A 16,188-nucleotide genomic window follows, 5' to 3' on the forward strand; every position below is an offset into this window, starting at 1 on the left:
ACCAATCTCGATATTACCGGTGTTGTCTAAGGTGGTGTTCGAAAGGTTGGTCGGCTGGCAGATGTCGGAGTTCGCAAATAGCGCCTCTCTTCTTCATGATAACATTTCTAGTTTCCGTAAAGGGCACTCTACCACTACTGCCCTTCTTGGAATAAGAGATGATATAAAGCTCGCTATGAAAAAGAAAGAGGTCACCTTGATGGTTCTCGCCGATTTTTCTAAGGCTTTTGATACGGTTTGTTTCAAGACGACGCTAAAGAAATTCTACAAACTTGTCTTCTCCAAAAATTATTTAAAATGGCTCCTTGGCTATTCTTCTGATCGAAAACAATTCGTACAAATTGATGACACTAAATCAGCCACACCTCAAATTGTCACAGTTTGGAATACCTCAAGGATCGGTCCTTGGGCCGATGATCATCAATTTGTATGTATCAGACCTTCGAGACAACCTCGATCTATCCACGTCTTGTTCTCAGTACGCTGATGACACATCCCTCTACACCCACTGTGCAGTAAGGGAATTGGAATCACCGACGTACGATTTAAATGAATCCCTTACCGAACTTGGATCATGGTCTTAGGACTCTAACCTTGCCTTGAACCCTAATAAGACCAAATTCATGGTTCTCTCCACCCAGCAAATGTCATCCCATCACAAATTAGCAGATTGCGCACTTAATCTCACTGTCGGAGACAACTCTCTTAAGCGAGTCGAATCTACAAAGTTGCTCGGGGTTAACATCCACAGTAACCTCAAATGGGACGACCGTATCAAACATTTAGCTGCTTCATGTTATGGTACCTTAGCCACGCTTAAAAAAGTCAAGAACTTTACTAATTATAAGTTAAGAAAGCACCTTACCGAATCGTTAGTTCTATCACGCTTAGACTTCAGTGACATTGTATTTTACCTGCTTAGTAAAAATCTGCTTAAAAAGCTTCAGCATATTCAGTTTTCCGCTGCCAGCTTTGTCACGGGTCACCATGAATTTTCTATTTAAGTTAAGCTTGTTACCAATGAGTGAGCGACGGGACTGGCATTTACTTAAAGCAGCGCATAAAGCCCTGTATGATTAACATTGGCCCAGGAATCTGAGGCGTGAAACTGTACAACACGGTAGATGCTTACGTTCCAGCGAACTATTAACCTTAAAATACCACTGGAGTCAGGCACATTTCAAGACTGTGCCGCTAAGCGTTTTAACTCCATCCCGGCTTCAGTGAAATCCTACCCGGACTTTAACACCTTTCCAAAAGAAACTCATAAAATTTTAAAAGCTGCAGTAGATATTTCTAGAGATGCACATGCAGATATTATTATAAGTAATTCTGATGTGTGCACATTTCCTTCAAACGAATGATCACGCCTTCAAATTTTGCGACGACGATTTCTTGGCTACTCGTTCTGGCCAGGAAAGATCCAAGGACAGTATGTCCGTTCAACAGTCTTCTTGGTCCTTTTCAAATAAACATCAAAGCTTTGTTTGGAACAATTTGCTGGTTCTCAAAAAAAAAATTTAATAAGTGCCGTGTTCCATAATAGCGCCCCGTTTCGAATAAGCGCCATCCCTCAAGGTATCAAGAGTAAATAAGCGCTTCGGGCGCTAAATCGAATCATTACGGTATGTACAAGAAAAATCAATGTCGTTGAGCTTTTTTCATACTTGATTTTTTCCCACGACGAAGAAAAGCTATAACAATTGCCAAAGCAACAATGGCTTCTGACTTTTCAAGCTCTTAAGTCGAGGATGAGGGAGAGAGTATTGCGGGAAGAAAAACAGCAAAAAGAGGGAGGGGGTGGGGAAGAGGCAGGTCCCCGCCCACACCACTCCCCTACTTGCCGCTTTATTCAAAGCTAATTCCAACAGGAAACTCTTCACAAACTATATCGACAATCGGGCACGTAATCAGATTGCGTATTAGCTAAGTAATGGGCCAACAGGTTTTAGATTGATGACAAGTAACATGACACACGTTCATGCTACCAAAAACTCAACTGAACTTCGAAAGGGTGTCTATGTCAATCCCCCATTGGCAAGGTCTCTAAAAAACGCGATTGGTTAATTGATCAGATCACCCACGTCTCACGTGAATACCAAAAACATACCATAGGGGAGGGAAAGACAAAACTTGTTTCCGAAATATTGACGAAAAAATTAGAAAACTTTAATGACCAGGATTTGTAGATATACTTTGTTGAGAAAGTGCGAGGTCAAGATGACTGAACATGAGCTCAATTCCTCAGTTTCGAAGTTTTTGTCTCGGTCTATAACAGCAATTCAAAACGACAAGACCAAAATCCCACTATCCTGTACACCCGAAAAAAAATTAATGAATAAAAAATAAAAATAGGAAATTTGCTTACTAAACTTTTTTTCTTTTTCTTTTCTTTTTTTTTTTTTTTGCTGTCTGCAACACTGTCGTAAAAACTGTTGGGAAAAATGTTTGCTGTTAAAAAAGGGGAAAAGGAAGAAATAAAACTGCAATCCTGTTTTATCAACGCGCATTAATAAAGTAAAAAAGGAGGTACATGTCACTGTCAGTGGGCTCCTGTCAATGTACATGCCAGTTGGCCGCGAAACTTTCTAATAAAATTAATTTTTTTCCAGGGCATAAAGATGGTTTCTGGGAAAACGTCGTGGTCAATTTAGCAATGGCAAAGAAGAAGTTTGAAAGACTGCTCATTCACAAACTCATTTGAGCCATATTTAAGGAACTTCTTCATGGACTTACTCAGCTATTGTTCTCAACTGAGGCCCTTGACCTATTGTCAGAATTTAAAAAAAAAAAAGATTTTGAGTTATAAAAAAAACATTATTACTTCATGATCTCGTGGTCGACTCAAATGCATTTTGTTGAAAGTGAATCATAAGAATATTTTAAATGTTTCAAGAGAGAATAAAGGCCATTATTTTCTCTTGACTATTTCAAGTGTTATTGTCAGTGAGAAAATTTCCCAGAAAGTGGAGACATGGAGTAGCCTATGTGTAGCCGTACCCTACCCTCGCCAAGTACGACTACACGTAGGCTAGGCGTGGATTAACCAATTTTGAAGAAACTTACTGCCGAGGATGGCCTTAATAAGATGATAGAAAAGCCTAAAAGCTGTTGGCCTTATAAAAATAATCTTATTTCTATTCAGAAGAGTCCAAAATAAGCGCGTAAACTTATGGAATATTGGGAAAACTGCTCTAAAGTTCTGGGTGCTTTCGATTGGTGAATCCGGATTAAAATTTTGAAATAGAGATAACAGATTTTGTTGTAAGAAATGAAGAGCGAAGACGGATTTCGACGCTAAAAAATCTGTCCTTTTTTTCTTTTTATAGCCAACGGTTAACTTCAGTGAGACCCCTCTTAAAGGAGATCCTTTTTGGATTTCCCGGAAAAACGCAAAACATAAAAATTCATGAGATCCAGAGCTGGATCTCTTAATTGGGATCCACTTTGAGAATGGATTTCTCAGCGTTGAAAATCGTTTTTGGATTTCATGTTTTACCGAAATTCCGAATTCCCGATTTCAAAATCAAAATCCAGATTCGCAACAGTGAAGCACCCGGATTTCTCTGAACACGGTGTCTTCTTTCTGATTGGCCTAGACTTGCTTTCGACCCAGTTTCTTAGCAGCCACGTTGAAAATGGCGGACGAGCTGCCGTGAATTTAGAACTGAATCAATGTCGCACTGAAGAGTCGGTTTGTTTCGACAATATTGTGGTACGTTTGATGACGGATGATGACGAATGATCAAGACCTGTTCTAAAAACTCGTCTGATCTTCACCTTGTACATCGGATGTGTTAAGTAACGTCTTTCTACCATGATGAAATTCTAATGTTTACTAGGAACCCTTCGAAAGGTGAGAGATCTTCAAAGAACTTTTAACCGATTCAGTGTCAATGAAATTTATCTTATTACATAGGAACGTTACTTACTCATTTTCTAACAAATGTTGCACTAATCACCAAGGAATAGGGTGATGGACAGAACAATGTCCTCCAGTGCATGGACTTAACCCCGTTGAACAACTCAAATGAACTACCCTAACATGAACCAACCCTTCGATTTTTTTTTTGTTTTTTTTCGTGAGTCACAACGAACACCACGAAATTTAGGCGATTATTTTTAACATTCAAAATCCTCTCCTCGAAATATAGCGTGATCCAAGTCATGTTACATTCTTCAATATCGGTCACGAAGTAAGGAGAGAAATCGATAATATTAAATGTCCTTCAGAATATAAATTGACGCAGATAAAAAATATATTTTCCATGTTAATCAGTTGGCATGGCTATGTTTGGAAGGAGATTATATTTTTAAAGGTTTCGCACACCCATTTTAAGCCGCATTGTAAACATATTTATGGTCTAGAAGAGCAACACCTTTTTTCTTTTCGCTTTTTCTGATTTTCCCATACTAAATAAATTTAAGATTCTATCATGGTGATTTATTTCGAGAATGACTGCTTATCACAGGTTCTTAATATAAGAGCTAAAAATAATAGACTGTGAATCCATTTTACAAAATTCAAACTTTTGATTGGGTTCTTCAAAGTTGACTCCAGTAGCATTTAAATGTAAATTGGCCAATTCGTCTCATCGGATTTTTAATTTAGCTAAGTTAGACACTGAGAAACCTAAGTTTCAGTTGTGCTCTGCAGGCATCAAGCAGTCTTCCCTGGGATTGTTAAATTAAAAGGCAGAAATTGTAATTTCTCTTGCTTTTGCAATACTTCAACAAAGTATCTTTTGCAAGTCTCATCATAATCAGTTATCCCAAAGCATGTTTCAGTGTCTTTTGGAACACTTTGTTGTAGACAAAGAAACTTAAGAATAAGTGCTATTATAAACTGTGTGGTGTAGAAAATGAATTTGAAAAGAAACTAAATGAACTTTAATTAGTTAAACTTCTTTTAAAATGAAGAATTTGTAATAAATTAGAACAAGTATTACAGATTGTCTCTGTCATTGAGTGCCTTTTAAACTATAACAGAAGCACTTTGCTTGAAGATTGTAGTCACCTTTGCTTTGCTTTGCAAGAGAACTTCTGAACTGGCTTGATTTATTTCATGTGAACAAATTGAAACTGGAAAAAAGAAGAGCATTCAGTATCTTTCTTTTAAAAGACATTAAGTTGGTTTAGGTGATTCCTCTGAAAAACAATTTATTGAACAATTTTCCTTAAACTTTCCTTAAAAGTTCCTTGCAAATGTCTGTTTGAAATGATACATAAATTTTGGAAAACGATAAGTCACTGTGCTTGTTTAGGAGATATAAGTGGCCAAACATACCCCATTTATACCTGTACTGGCACTAATGATGTGTGAAGCTAGGGTTTTTTAAGTAACCCTTGAAAACAACTTGATACAATAGGTAGAAAGTTTGGAGCATATGGAACAATTTGATAAATAATTTATGGGAAAATCAGGCAAATTTAAATGACATAGACTCAAAATGTTCATTGAGTTGTTTCTTTCAAGATCATAATTTGCATGCTCAAATAAAGAGCTATGTGCATGCTTTTAGCCTTATCTTTTTTCCCCTTTGAAGCATTTTTTTTAAAATCCCCAATTTAAGGGGAATAAATGGTACACTAAAATTATGCAATAAAAAATATAGGTCACCATGCTCGTATAAGAGCTAAAGACCTTCATACCTCTTTAACCTGGTCCATGGATTGAAAAACAGTACCATATTCTCAGAATACACATGTGCTCTTTCCCCTGATTACATGATTTTAATGCACATCACAGGATATGCCTTGATGAACTGAGGAATCACCTTAATGTTTTCATGCATTTTAACTCTAAATCAAGAAACTAAGAATTGGTTGAACTGCATGGAGTTTTCTTCTGGGCTCATCAAGGCAAGAAAATGGGGGTTATTTAATTTTATTAATTAGGGTAATCAGTGGCCAAATTAATCCAGTCATTTGAGTGATTTTTTTTTCATGGCATGAGATAATTAAATGCTCATTTTTTAAAGGCAGATTGAAGTGATAATGATAATGATGCTGTGATGACTTAAGCAGCAAAAGTTTGGGTGCAATGGACAACATGCTAGATTTGTTTGAACTTTTTCTAGGGAAGCTACTTCATAAAGGCAAAAATAAAAATTCTTGGGTAATCTGTTCTAAAATTTTTGGTGACACGATCTGTCTGTGACTATTAAGTAAAGGAAAATCGCTGTTGAGAATGACAAGTAGATACCATTCTTTTTTCAATTAATGTAAAACTAGGAGAAGAACCCAGCAATGAGAAAAGATAGAGTAAAATATAATGCATGTAACATGACTTTTCTGACACATGGACGGTCTCATTTTGAATGATAGGTGTTTTAATCCTAGTGCTCAATTAGACTCAGTTCAAGCCCAGTTGCTAAATAGTTTCAATGATCTTTATTGTTCTCCTTGAACATTAATTTTACTACACCTTGTATCTTGAAATATGTTGAATATTATTGTACATGTGACATTCACATGAATTTTGCCAGCATTATTGGAGACATTGTGGTGGAGAGGTTAGGGCGCTGGACTTGTACTCTTGCGGTCCTGGGTTCAACTCTTTACTCTGTTGTTCACTGGATTTGTTTTTGGTTGCCCCTAGTTTAACTCCTAGCTTGCGCTTTGTAAAAAGCCAACTGGCTAATGCCTGTGTCCAAAATATCACAAGTTGTGGATAAGGATTCTCACTTCAGATAACCAAGGGCATCACTGGTAAACATTGCTAGCTCTGTGGTGACTGGTTTTTTTTTGTTCAATATTTCACAAATTACTGAGGTTCTACAGACAAGTTACAGAGCATAGTAAATAAGTACCATTGGAATCACTCACTATTCTGGAAAGTTGATTGAGTAACACTGTGAGCTTGAAGAACCACAACAGACAGAATTGCCCTTATGATACTTTCACAGAAGATGAAAAACAGTTGGATTCCCTTTAGGACATGTATAAATCAGCTCAGGACGTGTTGCAGAAACAGGAAGAGCAAGAAATGGCCATTAAGAAATGTAGGAACAAAGTGGATGACTGATGAAATGACAATGTTTCAAAGAATTATTACAAAGGATGCTACACCTAAACAAGTGAGTAATACTTAAGCATGAACTTTTGAGTCAACTGTTAAAATCAATAGCTTTTCTTACTGTTTAAACAGGTACCACTGATCAGTACCATAATGATTTGATTTGATGCCCTCATGCCATTAACCCTTTCACTCCCACAAGTGACCAAGACAGAATTTCTCCTTACAGTGTCAATACAATATCAAGCAGGCAGGTGATGAGAATAGAGGAGAATATCAATCATGGGATTATTAGTTGATCCAATACCAAATTCTCTGAACTAACATCATAAGACTTGTATGGCAGATAGTAAGGAGAATTACTAATTAGATCTTGGGAGTGAAAGGGTTAAAGCACCCCCTTTCTAATAAGCATCCCCTCCAATAATCACCCCCTCTAATAATCACCCCCTCTAATAATCACCCCCTCTAATAAGCACCCCCTCTAATAATCACCCCCTCTAATAATCACCCCCTCTAATAATCACCCCCTCTAATAAGCACCCCCTCTAATAAGCATCCCCTCTAATAATCACCCCCTCTAATAAGCATCCCCTCTAATAATCACCCCCTCTAATAATCACCCCCTCTAATAATCACCCCCTCTAATAATCACCCCCTCTAATCAGCACCCCCTCTAATAATCACTCCCTCTAATAAGTACCCTAGTAAGCACCCTTCCTAATAAGCACCCTCTCTAATAAGCACTTCCCTCCATATTATGTAAAGAGGCTGCTGGTTGTGACCTACCAATCCTATCATGGTTCAAATACAGAGGAACTGAATATTCTCCTCTCTAAGGCAAAACCCAATTACAGTTTAAGGAATTCTTTAAATATAGAAGTGCCAAGACCAAGATCTGAAATTGGCAGGTCCTCTTTTAAACAAAGGGCTGTGTTGGCATGGAACCTTCTTCTGCATCATGTCAAAGACTGTGCAGTTTTAAGATATTTTAAGATTAAGCTGAATGCGAAGAAACATCTACTAAATAGCATAAATTTTGCCAGAGTTTCCGTCTGTGTTTCAATGAAAAATGATGATTTCCTATATTTTAGATATTTATTTATTATTTATAATGATCACATCTAAATTTATCTAATCATTATTGTATTTAAGAAATTTATATCTCGTTCACTTATATTTTTATCCTTACCTAATGTGACAATATTTAATTAGCTGTAGTTAGGCAGGTCCACATCAGGACTTCGTTCTTGCCAATTTTCATAACCTGCATTGTTAAATAAAGATGTATGTATGTCTGTAAGCACCCCCTCTAATAAGCGCCTCCCTCGAATTCGTTTTTGTTAATGAGCGCCGCTGTTCTTATTATCACCCTGTCGAGTGTGAAACACCCTCATTGCGATAAGTGCCCCTATACCAATTAGCGGCACTATTCTGTTTCAGCGATAGTACTGTTAGTGTACCTGCACATTCAGATCGAAGGTGGTTCATCTTCCTTTAATTGCTTAATCACTTACTTTAAACCTTATTATACAAAAACAGTGGTCTTCGTCTCTGTCTCTCAACTATAATGTCCATGTGTGTGCACAGTTCCTTCAAACGAATGATCTCGCTCCAGGGACAGCATGTCCGTTCACCAGTCTTCTTGATCCTTTTTAAACAAACGTCAAAGCTTTTTTTGGCACAATTTGCTGTTTCCCGAGAATTAAATAGTGCCGTCTCCCTTAAAAGCGCCCCGTTTCGAATAAGCGCCCTCCCTCTTGGCATCAATAGTTAATTCGTGCTCCGGGCGTTAATTGCGCCCGGAGCACGAATCATTACGGTATGTACAAGAAAACTCAGTATCGCTGAGCTTTTTGCATACTTGATTTTTTTTTCCTTGACGAAGAAAAGCTATAAAGTTTGCTAAAGCGACAATGGCTTCTGACTCTTCAAGCTCTTAAGTCGAGGATGAGGGAAAGAGTATAGCGGAAAGAAAAACAGCAAAAAGGGGGAGGGAATTAATACAGTAAAAGACGAGTTGCATGTGGATTTACATGCCAGTGGGCTACTAACTTTCTAATAGATTTAATTTTTTTTCCAGGGCATAAAGATGGTTTCTGGGAAAACGTCGTGGTCAATTTAGCAATGGCAAAGAAGAAGCTTGAAAAATGCTAATACACAAATTCATTTGAGCCATATTTGAGAAACTTCTTCATAGACTTCTACAGCTTTTGTTCTCAACTGAGGCCCTTGACCTAGTGTCAGAGTTAAAAAAAAGGTTTTGCTTTATAAATAAATCATTATTACTTCATGATCTCTTGGTCGACTTTGGTTTCATGTATAGTACCCTCATTCACAACTTCCTCAATTAAATCTTTCCGGCTCGTTCGGTTCGTTGCTCAATCTAAGACTACATGACAGCACTTTCCAAAGAATCACTACTTTCACTACTTTCATAGTAATTTACTTTCTAAATTGTTTGTTTGTGTTTGAAGATATGTGAAGAGGAGCCCTGTTGTGAGGGAATTTTATTTTCAGATTTCCTTTAACCAGCTTCAAGATATCAACTGAATGGAAATTCCATATAAAAACCATCTAATTTTCGTTTAAGGTAGTAAGAAGTACATTATAATAAGATAATGACATTGACTGCGCCTTATGATTTTCAGATTTCTCTTACCAGTTTAAGGATATCAGCTAAATGGAAATTCAATCACCAGTTTAAAGATATCAGCTAAATGGAAATTCAATCACCAGTTCCAAAAACCATATAATTTTCATCTAAGCTAATGCGGAGAAGTGTATCATTATGAAATGATCACATTGACCACGCTTTGTCTCCCAATTTCCCGGAAAAAGGCAAAACATAGATGAGATCCAGAGCTGGATTTCTTAATTGAGATCCACTTTGAGGATGAAATTTCCAGCGTTGAAAGACGTGTGTTACCACAAAATCCGTATTCCCGATTTCAAAATCAAAATCCGGATTCGTCGAAGTTAAGCAAACAGATTTCTTTAAACACGGAGTCTTCTCTCTGATTGGTCTAGACTACATTTAGCTCTCGACCCAGTTAAAAGCCACTTTCAAAATGGCGCATGAGTTGCCGTGAATTTAGAACTGAAAGAATCGATGTCGCACTGAATTGTCGGTTTATTTTGACGGGTGTGTTATGTTTGATAACGTATGATGGTGACCTTTTCTAAAAAACTTGTCTCATCCTCACTTTGTACATCGGATGTGTCAAGTAACGTCTTTCTACCAAGATGAAATTCTAATGTTTACAAGGAACCCCTCGACAGGTGAGAAATCTTCAAAGAACTTTCAACCGATTCAGTGTCTATGAAATGTATCTTATTACATAGGAGCATTACGTACTAATATTTTAACATATTTTGAAAGCACCGATTACCGAGAAATGGGGTGATGGACAAAACAATGTCCTTCAGTCCATGGACTTAACCCCGTTGGACAACTCAAATGAACTACCCTAGCAATTGCACCAACCCTTCGATGTTTTTTCGTTTTGTTTTCGTCAGTCACGACGAACACCACGAAATTTAGGCGATTATTTTAGAAATTCAAAATCCTTCCTTCGAAATATAGCGTGGTCCAAGTGATGTTACATTCATCAATATCGGTCACGAAGTAAGGCGAGAAATCGATAATATGAAATGTCCTTTAGTATTCATATAGATTGACGCAGATACAAAATGTATTTATGGGACTTGCACAGCCATTTTAAGCTGCATTGTATTCATATTTATGGTCAAGAAGGGCAAACCCTTTTTTCTATTTTTCAGTTTTCTATTTTTTTTTTCTTAATGAGTTTGGTATGTTATCATGGTGATTTATTGCAACAATGATTGCTTATCACAGGTTGTTAAGCATTAAAATAAGAGCTCAAAATTAATAGAAGGTTAATCCCTTTTACAAAATTCAAATTTCTGATTGTGTTCTTCAAAGTTATTTTTAGTTGTGTTCTGCAGGCATTAAACTTTCTCCCCTCAAATTTTAAATTTAAAGGCTGAAATGTTAATTTCTCTGGCTTGTGGAATATCTCACCTCAGTATCTTTTTCAACAAGTTTCATCATAATCAGTTCAAAATCCCAAAGCATTTTCTGTTCTCTAGAACACTTTCTTGTGAACAAAGAGACTTGCATGTAAGAATGTGTGTTATTTATAAACTGTGTGGTGTAGAAAATGAATTTGAGATAAAGCTAAATGAACTTGAATTTGTAAAACTTCTTTCAAAATGAAGAATTTGAAATTATTTAGAATGAATAACAGCCTTTCAAACAGAAACACTTTGCTTGAAGATTATAGTCACCTTTGTATTTTCATTCCAAGAGAACTAATATGAATTGGCATGATTTATTTCATGTGAAAGAGATGAAACTGGAAAAAAGAAGAGCACTCAGTATCTTTCTTTTAAAGTAATTAATTAACTTAACATATTTTCATGCATTTGAACTCTGAATCAGGACATTGAAAATTGGTTGAGCTGCATTAAGGTTTTTTTGGGGCTCAGTGAACTTAGTGAACTTTCGTCTTTTTTTTTTTTTTTTTTAACCTTTGACACAAGTGGGACTGATGTGTGAGTACTTTTGTAACTTTGTTTTTTATAGTCTAGTTTTCCAGCATTGGATGAAAGTATTCAAACAGATATTTTGTTGTAATGACATATATTCAATTGATTTGAGATTTTAAAGGCCAGAATTGTTTCCAATGCACCAGCCATCATTTAGATAAAGATGATAGGCTGTTACCAGCTACCAAATTCTTTTAACTTTTGGTACTTTAACGTAGTGTGTATTGGTTTATTTGTATTGTTTATTATCATTTTGATCTCGTTGTCGGTGTTAAGACCCAGCTTTTTACACTCAATTTCTGTTTATATATTTTGCAACATTTCGTTAGATTGATAGAACTTTGTTGCATTATTGTTTCAGTTTATGATTGTTCAGTTGATTGATTAACTGACTGTGACATTGATTGTGATTTGTGGTTCATGGATTGCTTGCAAGGTTAAAGATTTGTGTAAATGGTCCACTTTGGTTTGTTACATTTCAATCTTGATCTGTAAAATAGCCCCAAACACCTCATCAACCTCATCTTGGAGCAACACCACTTGAAATCTTATGAATTAGACTTTTGGTCACCACAAGTGCTACAGATAGAATCTGCATTCATCTTCCAACCAGAATCAAATCAGCATTTTTATCTTAAATCAACATTTAATTCCTGTTATTTTTTTCTCCTTTGACTGTTTTAATTTTATATTTTTTCTTAAGTTTGTTTGTGTTTTCCCTCGGTCCAATTGGCTTTAAAAACCAAGTATATAATTATATGACAGGGTAAGCAGTGGCCAAATTAATCCATATACATTGCATGAGATATTATTACATGTAAATGCTGATATTTTTAATGGCAGATTGAATTCATAATACTGCTGAGGTGACTAAAGCAGCAAAAGTTTGAATGCAATTGACAAAATGTAGGATGTTTTTTAACTTTTTTAAGAAAGCAGCTTCATGCAGGTTAAAACAAAAGTTCTTTAGTGGGTCAGGAGGGGAAGGGGATGCTGCAAACTGCCCCTTGTTAGCTAGGCCCTTGGTTATAGGTCTATCTACCAGTGAACAAAAAATACATTTGATTGTAAGCCTCCCCTCCCCCTCTTGGATATAAGCACCTCTCTAGCTTTTGTTGTTTTAGTGATAAGCAGGAAGCCATGCTGTTGTAAATTAGACATTATTATTTTGATTAAAAAAGCAAAGACAAACTTCAAGGAAATCAAAGTCTGAACTTCCTTTTTGTTATGTTCTTGCTTTGTCTGTGTTGTTAGGTTTTTTTTGCTCTAAATGTATCAAAATTAGTTCAATTTATTAATGCAATACATGTTTTGATCAGTGCAACTATAGTTTGTGCTTTTTCTGTTCTGGTTAATTTAAACCCTGTTATGTTGCCCTCCATTTATAAGCCCTCGATTTATAAGTCCTCCATTTATAAGCCCTCCATTTATAAGCCCTCCACTTATAAGCCCTCCACTTATAAGCCCTCCATTTATAAGCCCTCCATTTATAAGCCCTCCATTTATAAGCCTTCCACTTATAAGCCCTCCATTTATAAGCCCTCCATTTATAAGCCCTCCATTTATAAGCCCTACATTTATAAGCCCTCCATTTATAAGCCCTCCATTATAAGCCCTCCATTTATAAGCCCTCCATTTATAAGCCCTCCATTCATAAGCCCTCCATTTATAAGCCCCCCTAAAACCCCTTACAAAGTTGCACATTAAGCACAAACATCATTAATGTCTCAATTTATTGTATAGTATTCTTTCTGAGTGGTATGTGTCTACAGCTGTACATGTTACATTGTGTTGTGATGCTGGTCACTAATATGTGAATCAATATAACAGTAACTGTGAATCTCTCAAAGTCACTTGCATGGTTTTCAGTTGCACAAAACTAGAAAACAAGATGTCAATGCCAAGAAATAATTATTGTGGGCAAAATGTTTTAAGAAAGTGCATTCACAGGCTTAATATTATGCTAGCTTCACTTTTCAAAACATGATTGCCTGAGGTTTGAAACCACCTTCTTCTCCCTCTCCTCCCTTATCAATTTTGTTGTGTTTAATTTTTTCACTGTAATATATATTGCATTGACACCAATGTTATCTGAGAAAAAAAAGCATTCATTAAACAGAATTGAAGAAGAACAAATAAGGACTCAAAAATGGTATACTATGCATGCATATGCTTCGACAGATGCTTAGTTTACATTTAGCTCTGTTGCGTTAAATTATTTGTCCATGATTTTAGATTGCCCCAGCTTTAACATTGTTCGTATTTTCTGGTTTTTACACCAAATTCTCAGTGCTAAAATGATATGAAATGTGTAGCACACAGTGTGAAAATTTAAATTTAGATATCTGCAGACTTTTGAAAAGATATAATTTTTTTTCAAAATTTTCTAATTGCTGTTTTATTTATTGTGATTACTTTTAGTTATCTGGGGATTCAGAATTTGCGTTATCTGTCAAGGGTGTCATTGTTGGCATTGAAGATCTCCAGGTATATTGTATTTATTACAAACAGAACATTTTACAGTACCTGCATGGGTTGTTTGAAACTGGAATTATCATTTATTATCCTGGTGTTTTCTTATGGTTTTCTTTTCATCCCATTCAGCTTCCTGGAAGTCTGCATGTGATTTTGTGCCCTCTTATTCCAGTTGTTCCTCTTGTGGGTGGGCTGGGTATTAGTCTTCTTTCTTATCAGACCATTAAGTCGAAAGTTAATTGAAACACACATTTTTGACAAGAAAAGTTGTTTTTTAGGTTGTCAATACTTTATTACAAACTGAATCAGGTTGGATATTTAACAAATAAATTCCATTTTGCAGTAGGTCTGTTCAGTTACAGACTACAGATGTCAAACTGTGGTAAGAAATAAAAAAGTGGCTCTTAAGTTGCAGCTGCATGAGTGTGTCACTGATGTGTCACCACATTTTGTCATTACCTGTGATCTATTACTGACTAGACAGACTGTAACAAGGAATCCAATTGTTTTATATTATAAGGAAGTAAAATGTTGTTCATGGTGATGTAATCTATGCCTCTGTCCTCAGATAGATTGAAAGTAAGATCCAATCAAATTGGGTGTGTGATTCAGCTTATTGTAATTTTTTTTTGTTTTATTATTTATTAGACTTTGACTTAACAAACATGGCAAATATTCTTGATATTCTTAGTCTGAAGTATGCTTCACCCTTCAGAAAACTTGCATGGGCAATGAATCATTTGTTATAGTAAAGTAGACATGATTTATAAATTAAACTAATCTGGATTAGAGGTGTTGTGAGGTTCTCTAACTTCCCTATCCCTTTTTTTCAGTGACATGATCTGTGGAGTCATATATGATGTTGTGGTGGGATTTGTGGTTCTCCCAAACAGGATCACAGTTCCTTTGACTGATGTTGATCCGTATGAAATACCCCTTGCCTGATGTGAGCAACTTGTACTTATCATTAGAATTTTCTTTCTGCAAATTGTCTCTTACTGTGCCTCAAGACATGTTTAAAACGATTATTTAAATTTGAATAACTCAGTAGTACTGAGTACACCAAATGTACACATTAGTGAAGTTTTTAAAGGTTTTTGACAATTGATTTTGCTTTCTCTTGTCACTCCAGGGCATCCTTTGCATTGAAGTCCTGGAAGCTAAATAGACTTAATCAAGAAAGACATTGTTACCATATCTAAAGGTTCTACCAAGATCCAAATGTCATTCTCAGAGGTATGTGTCAAAGCCTGTGGAGATTACTGTATGAGCTAAAGACATGAAAGAGCCCTTACTGACCAGCAGTAATATGTATCCAAGTGTCTTTTGGTGCTTGTGTCACTGAAATTTTTCTACCTCAGTTTCATGGAAGGTGAATCATACTTAAAGTCTGAACTCCTCTGAAAATTCTACTTCTGTGTAAACTTTTTTGATTGTTTATTCTGAATTAAATAGAATCAGCAATCAGCGAGACATAAATTTATTAATAACTAAGGCATGTTTTGAATTTCTCATTTGCTTTGCCTTCATGGGGAGATATTAATTCATTAGGACAAGATCATTGTTTTAGAACACCAATGAGTATCTTACTGTATGTGCACCAATTCCCTGGTGAAAATCTTTCAAGGATCTTTAAGGATCTTTCAAGATCTTCATGAGGACCTTTGAGGATCCTCTTGAGGATCTTCATGAGGATCTTCAAAATTCTTGTTAAGATCTTCAAGGATCCTTCATTTTCTTGCCAAGATCTTCAAGGATCTTTGATTTTCTTGCCAAGATCTTTAAGGACCTTTGATTTTCTTGCCAAGATCTTCAAGGATCTTTGATTTTCTTGCCAAGATCTTCAAGGATCTTTGATTTTCTTGCCAAGATCTTCAAGGATCTTTGATTTTCTTGCCAAGATCTTTAAGGATCTTTGATTTTCTTGCCAAGATCTTCAAGGATCTTTGATTTTCTTGCCAAGATCTTCAAGGATCTTTGATTTTCTTGCCAAGATCTTCAAGGATCTTTGATTTTCTTGCCAAGATCTTCAAGGATCTTTGATTTTCTTGCCAAGATCTTCGAGGATCTTTGACTTTCTTGCCAAGATCTTTAAGGATCTTTCATTTTCCTGTCAAGATCCT

At 36.0% G+C, this 16,188-nt stretch overlaps 1 protein-coding gene and 1 long non-coding RNA gene across 6 annotated transcripts in view; both read left to right on the forward strand.

The window, feature by feature from the left end:
* Positions 1–9,311, forward strand: part of LOC149050755 (uncharacterized) — a 29,071-nt gene extending 19,760 nt beyond the window's left edge. For all 5 annotated transcript variants that reach the window (XM_089198340.1, XM_089198343.1, XM_089198342.1 and 2 more), the window contains 2 exons: positions 6,909–7,079; positions 9,102–9,311. In XM_089198340.1, coding sequence (XP_089054466.1) covers positions 6,909–7,079; positions 9,102–9,143 — 213 coding nt within the window. In that variant the 3' untranslated portion in view covers positions 9,144–9,311. The remainder of the gene's footprint in view (positions 1–6,908; positions 7,080–9,101) is intronic.
* A 741-nt stretch (positions 9,312–10,052) lies between these two features.
* Positions 10,053–15,287, forward strand: LOC149050757 (uncharacterized). The gene is made up of 4 exons (XR_016184401.1): positions 10,053–10,300; positions 14,012–14,664; positions 14,899–14,988; positions 15,198–15,287. It is a non-coding gene; the product is annotated as an uncharacterized LOC149050757 (long non-coding RNA).
* Positions 15,288–16,188: the final 901 nt, after the last annotated feature.

This window comes from Pocillopora damicornis, chromosome 2 (assembly GCF_964200805.1).
Source record: "Pocillopora damicornis chromosome 2, jaPocDami1.2, whole genome shotgun sequence".
Classification (NCBI taxonomy): domain Eukaryota; kingdom Metazoa; phylum Cnidaria; class Anthozoa; order Scleractinia; family Pocilloporidae; genus Pocillopora; species Pocillopora damicornis.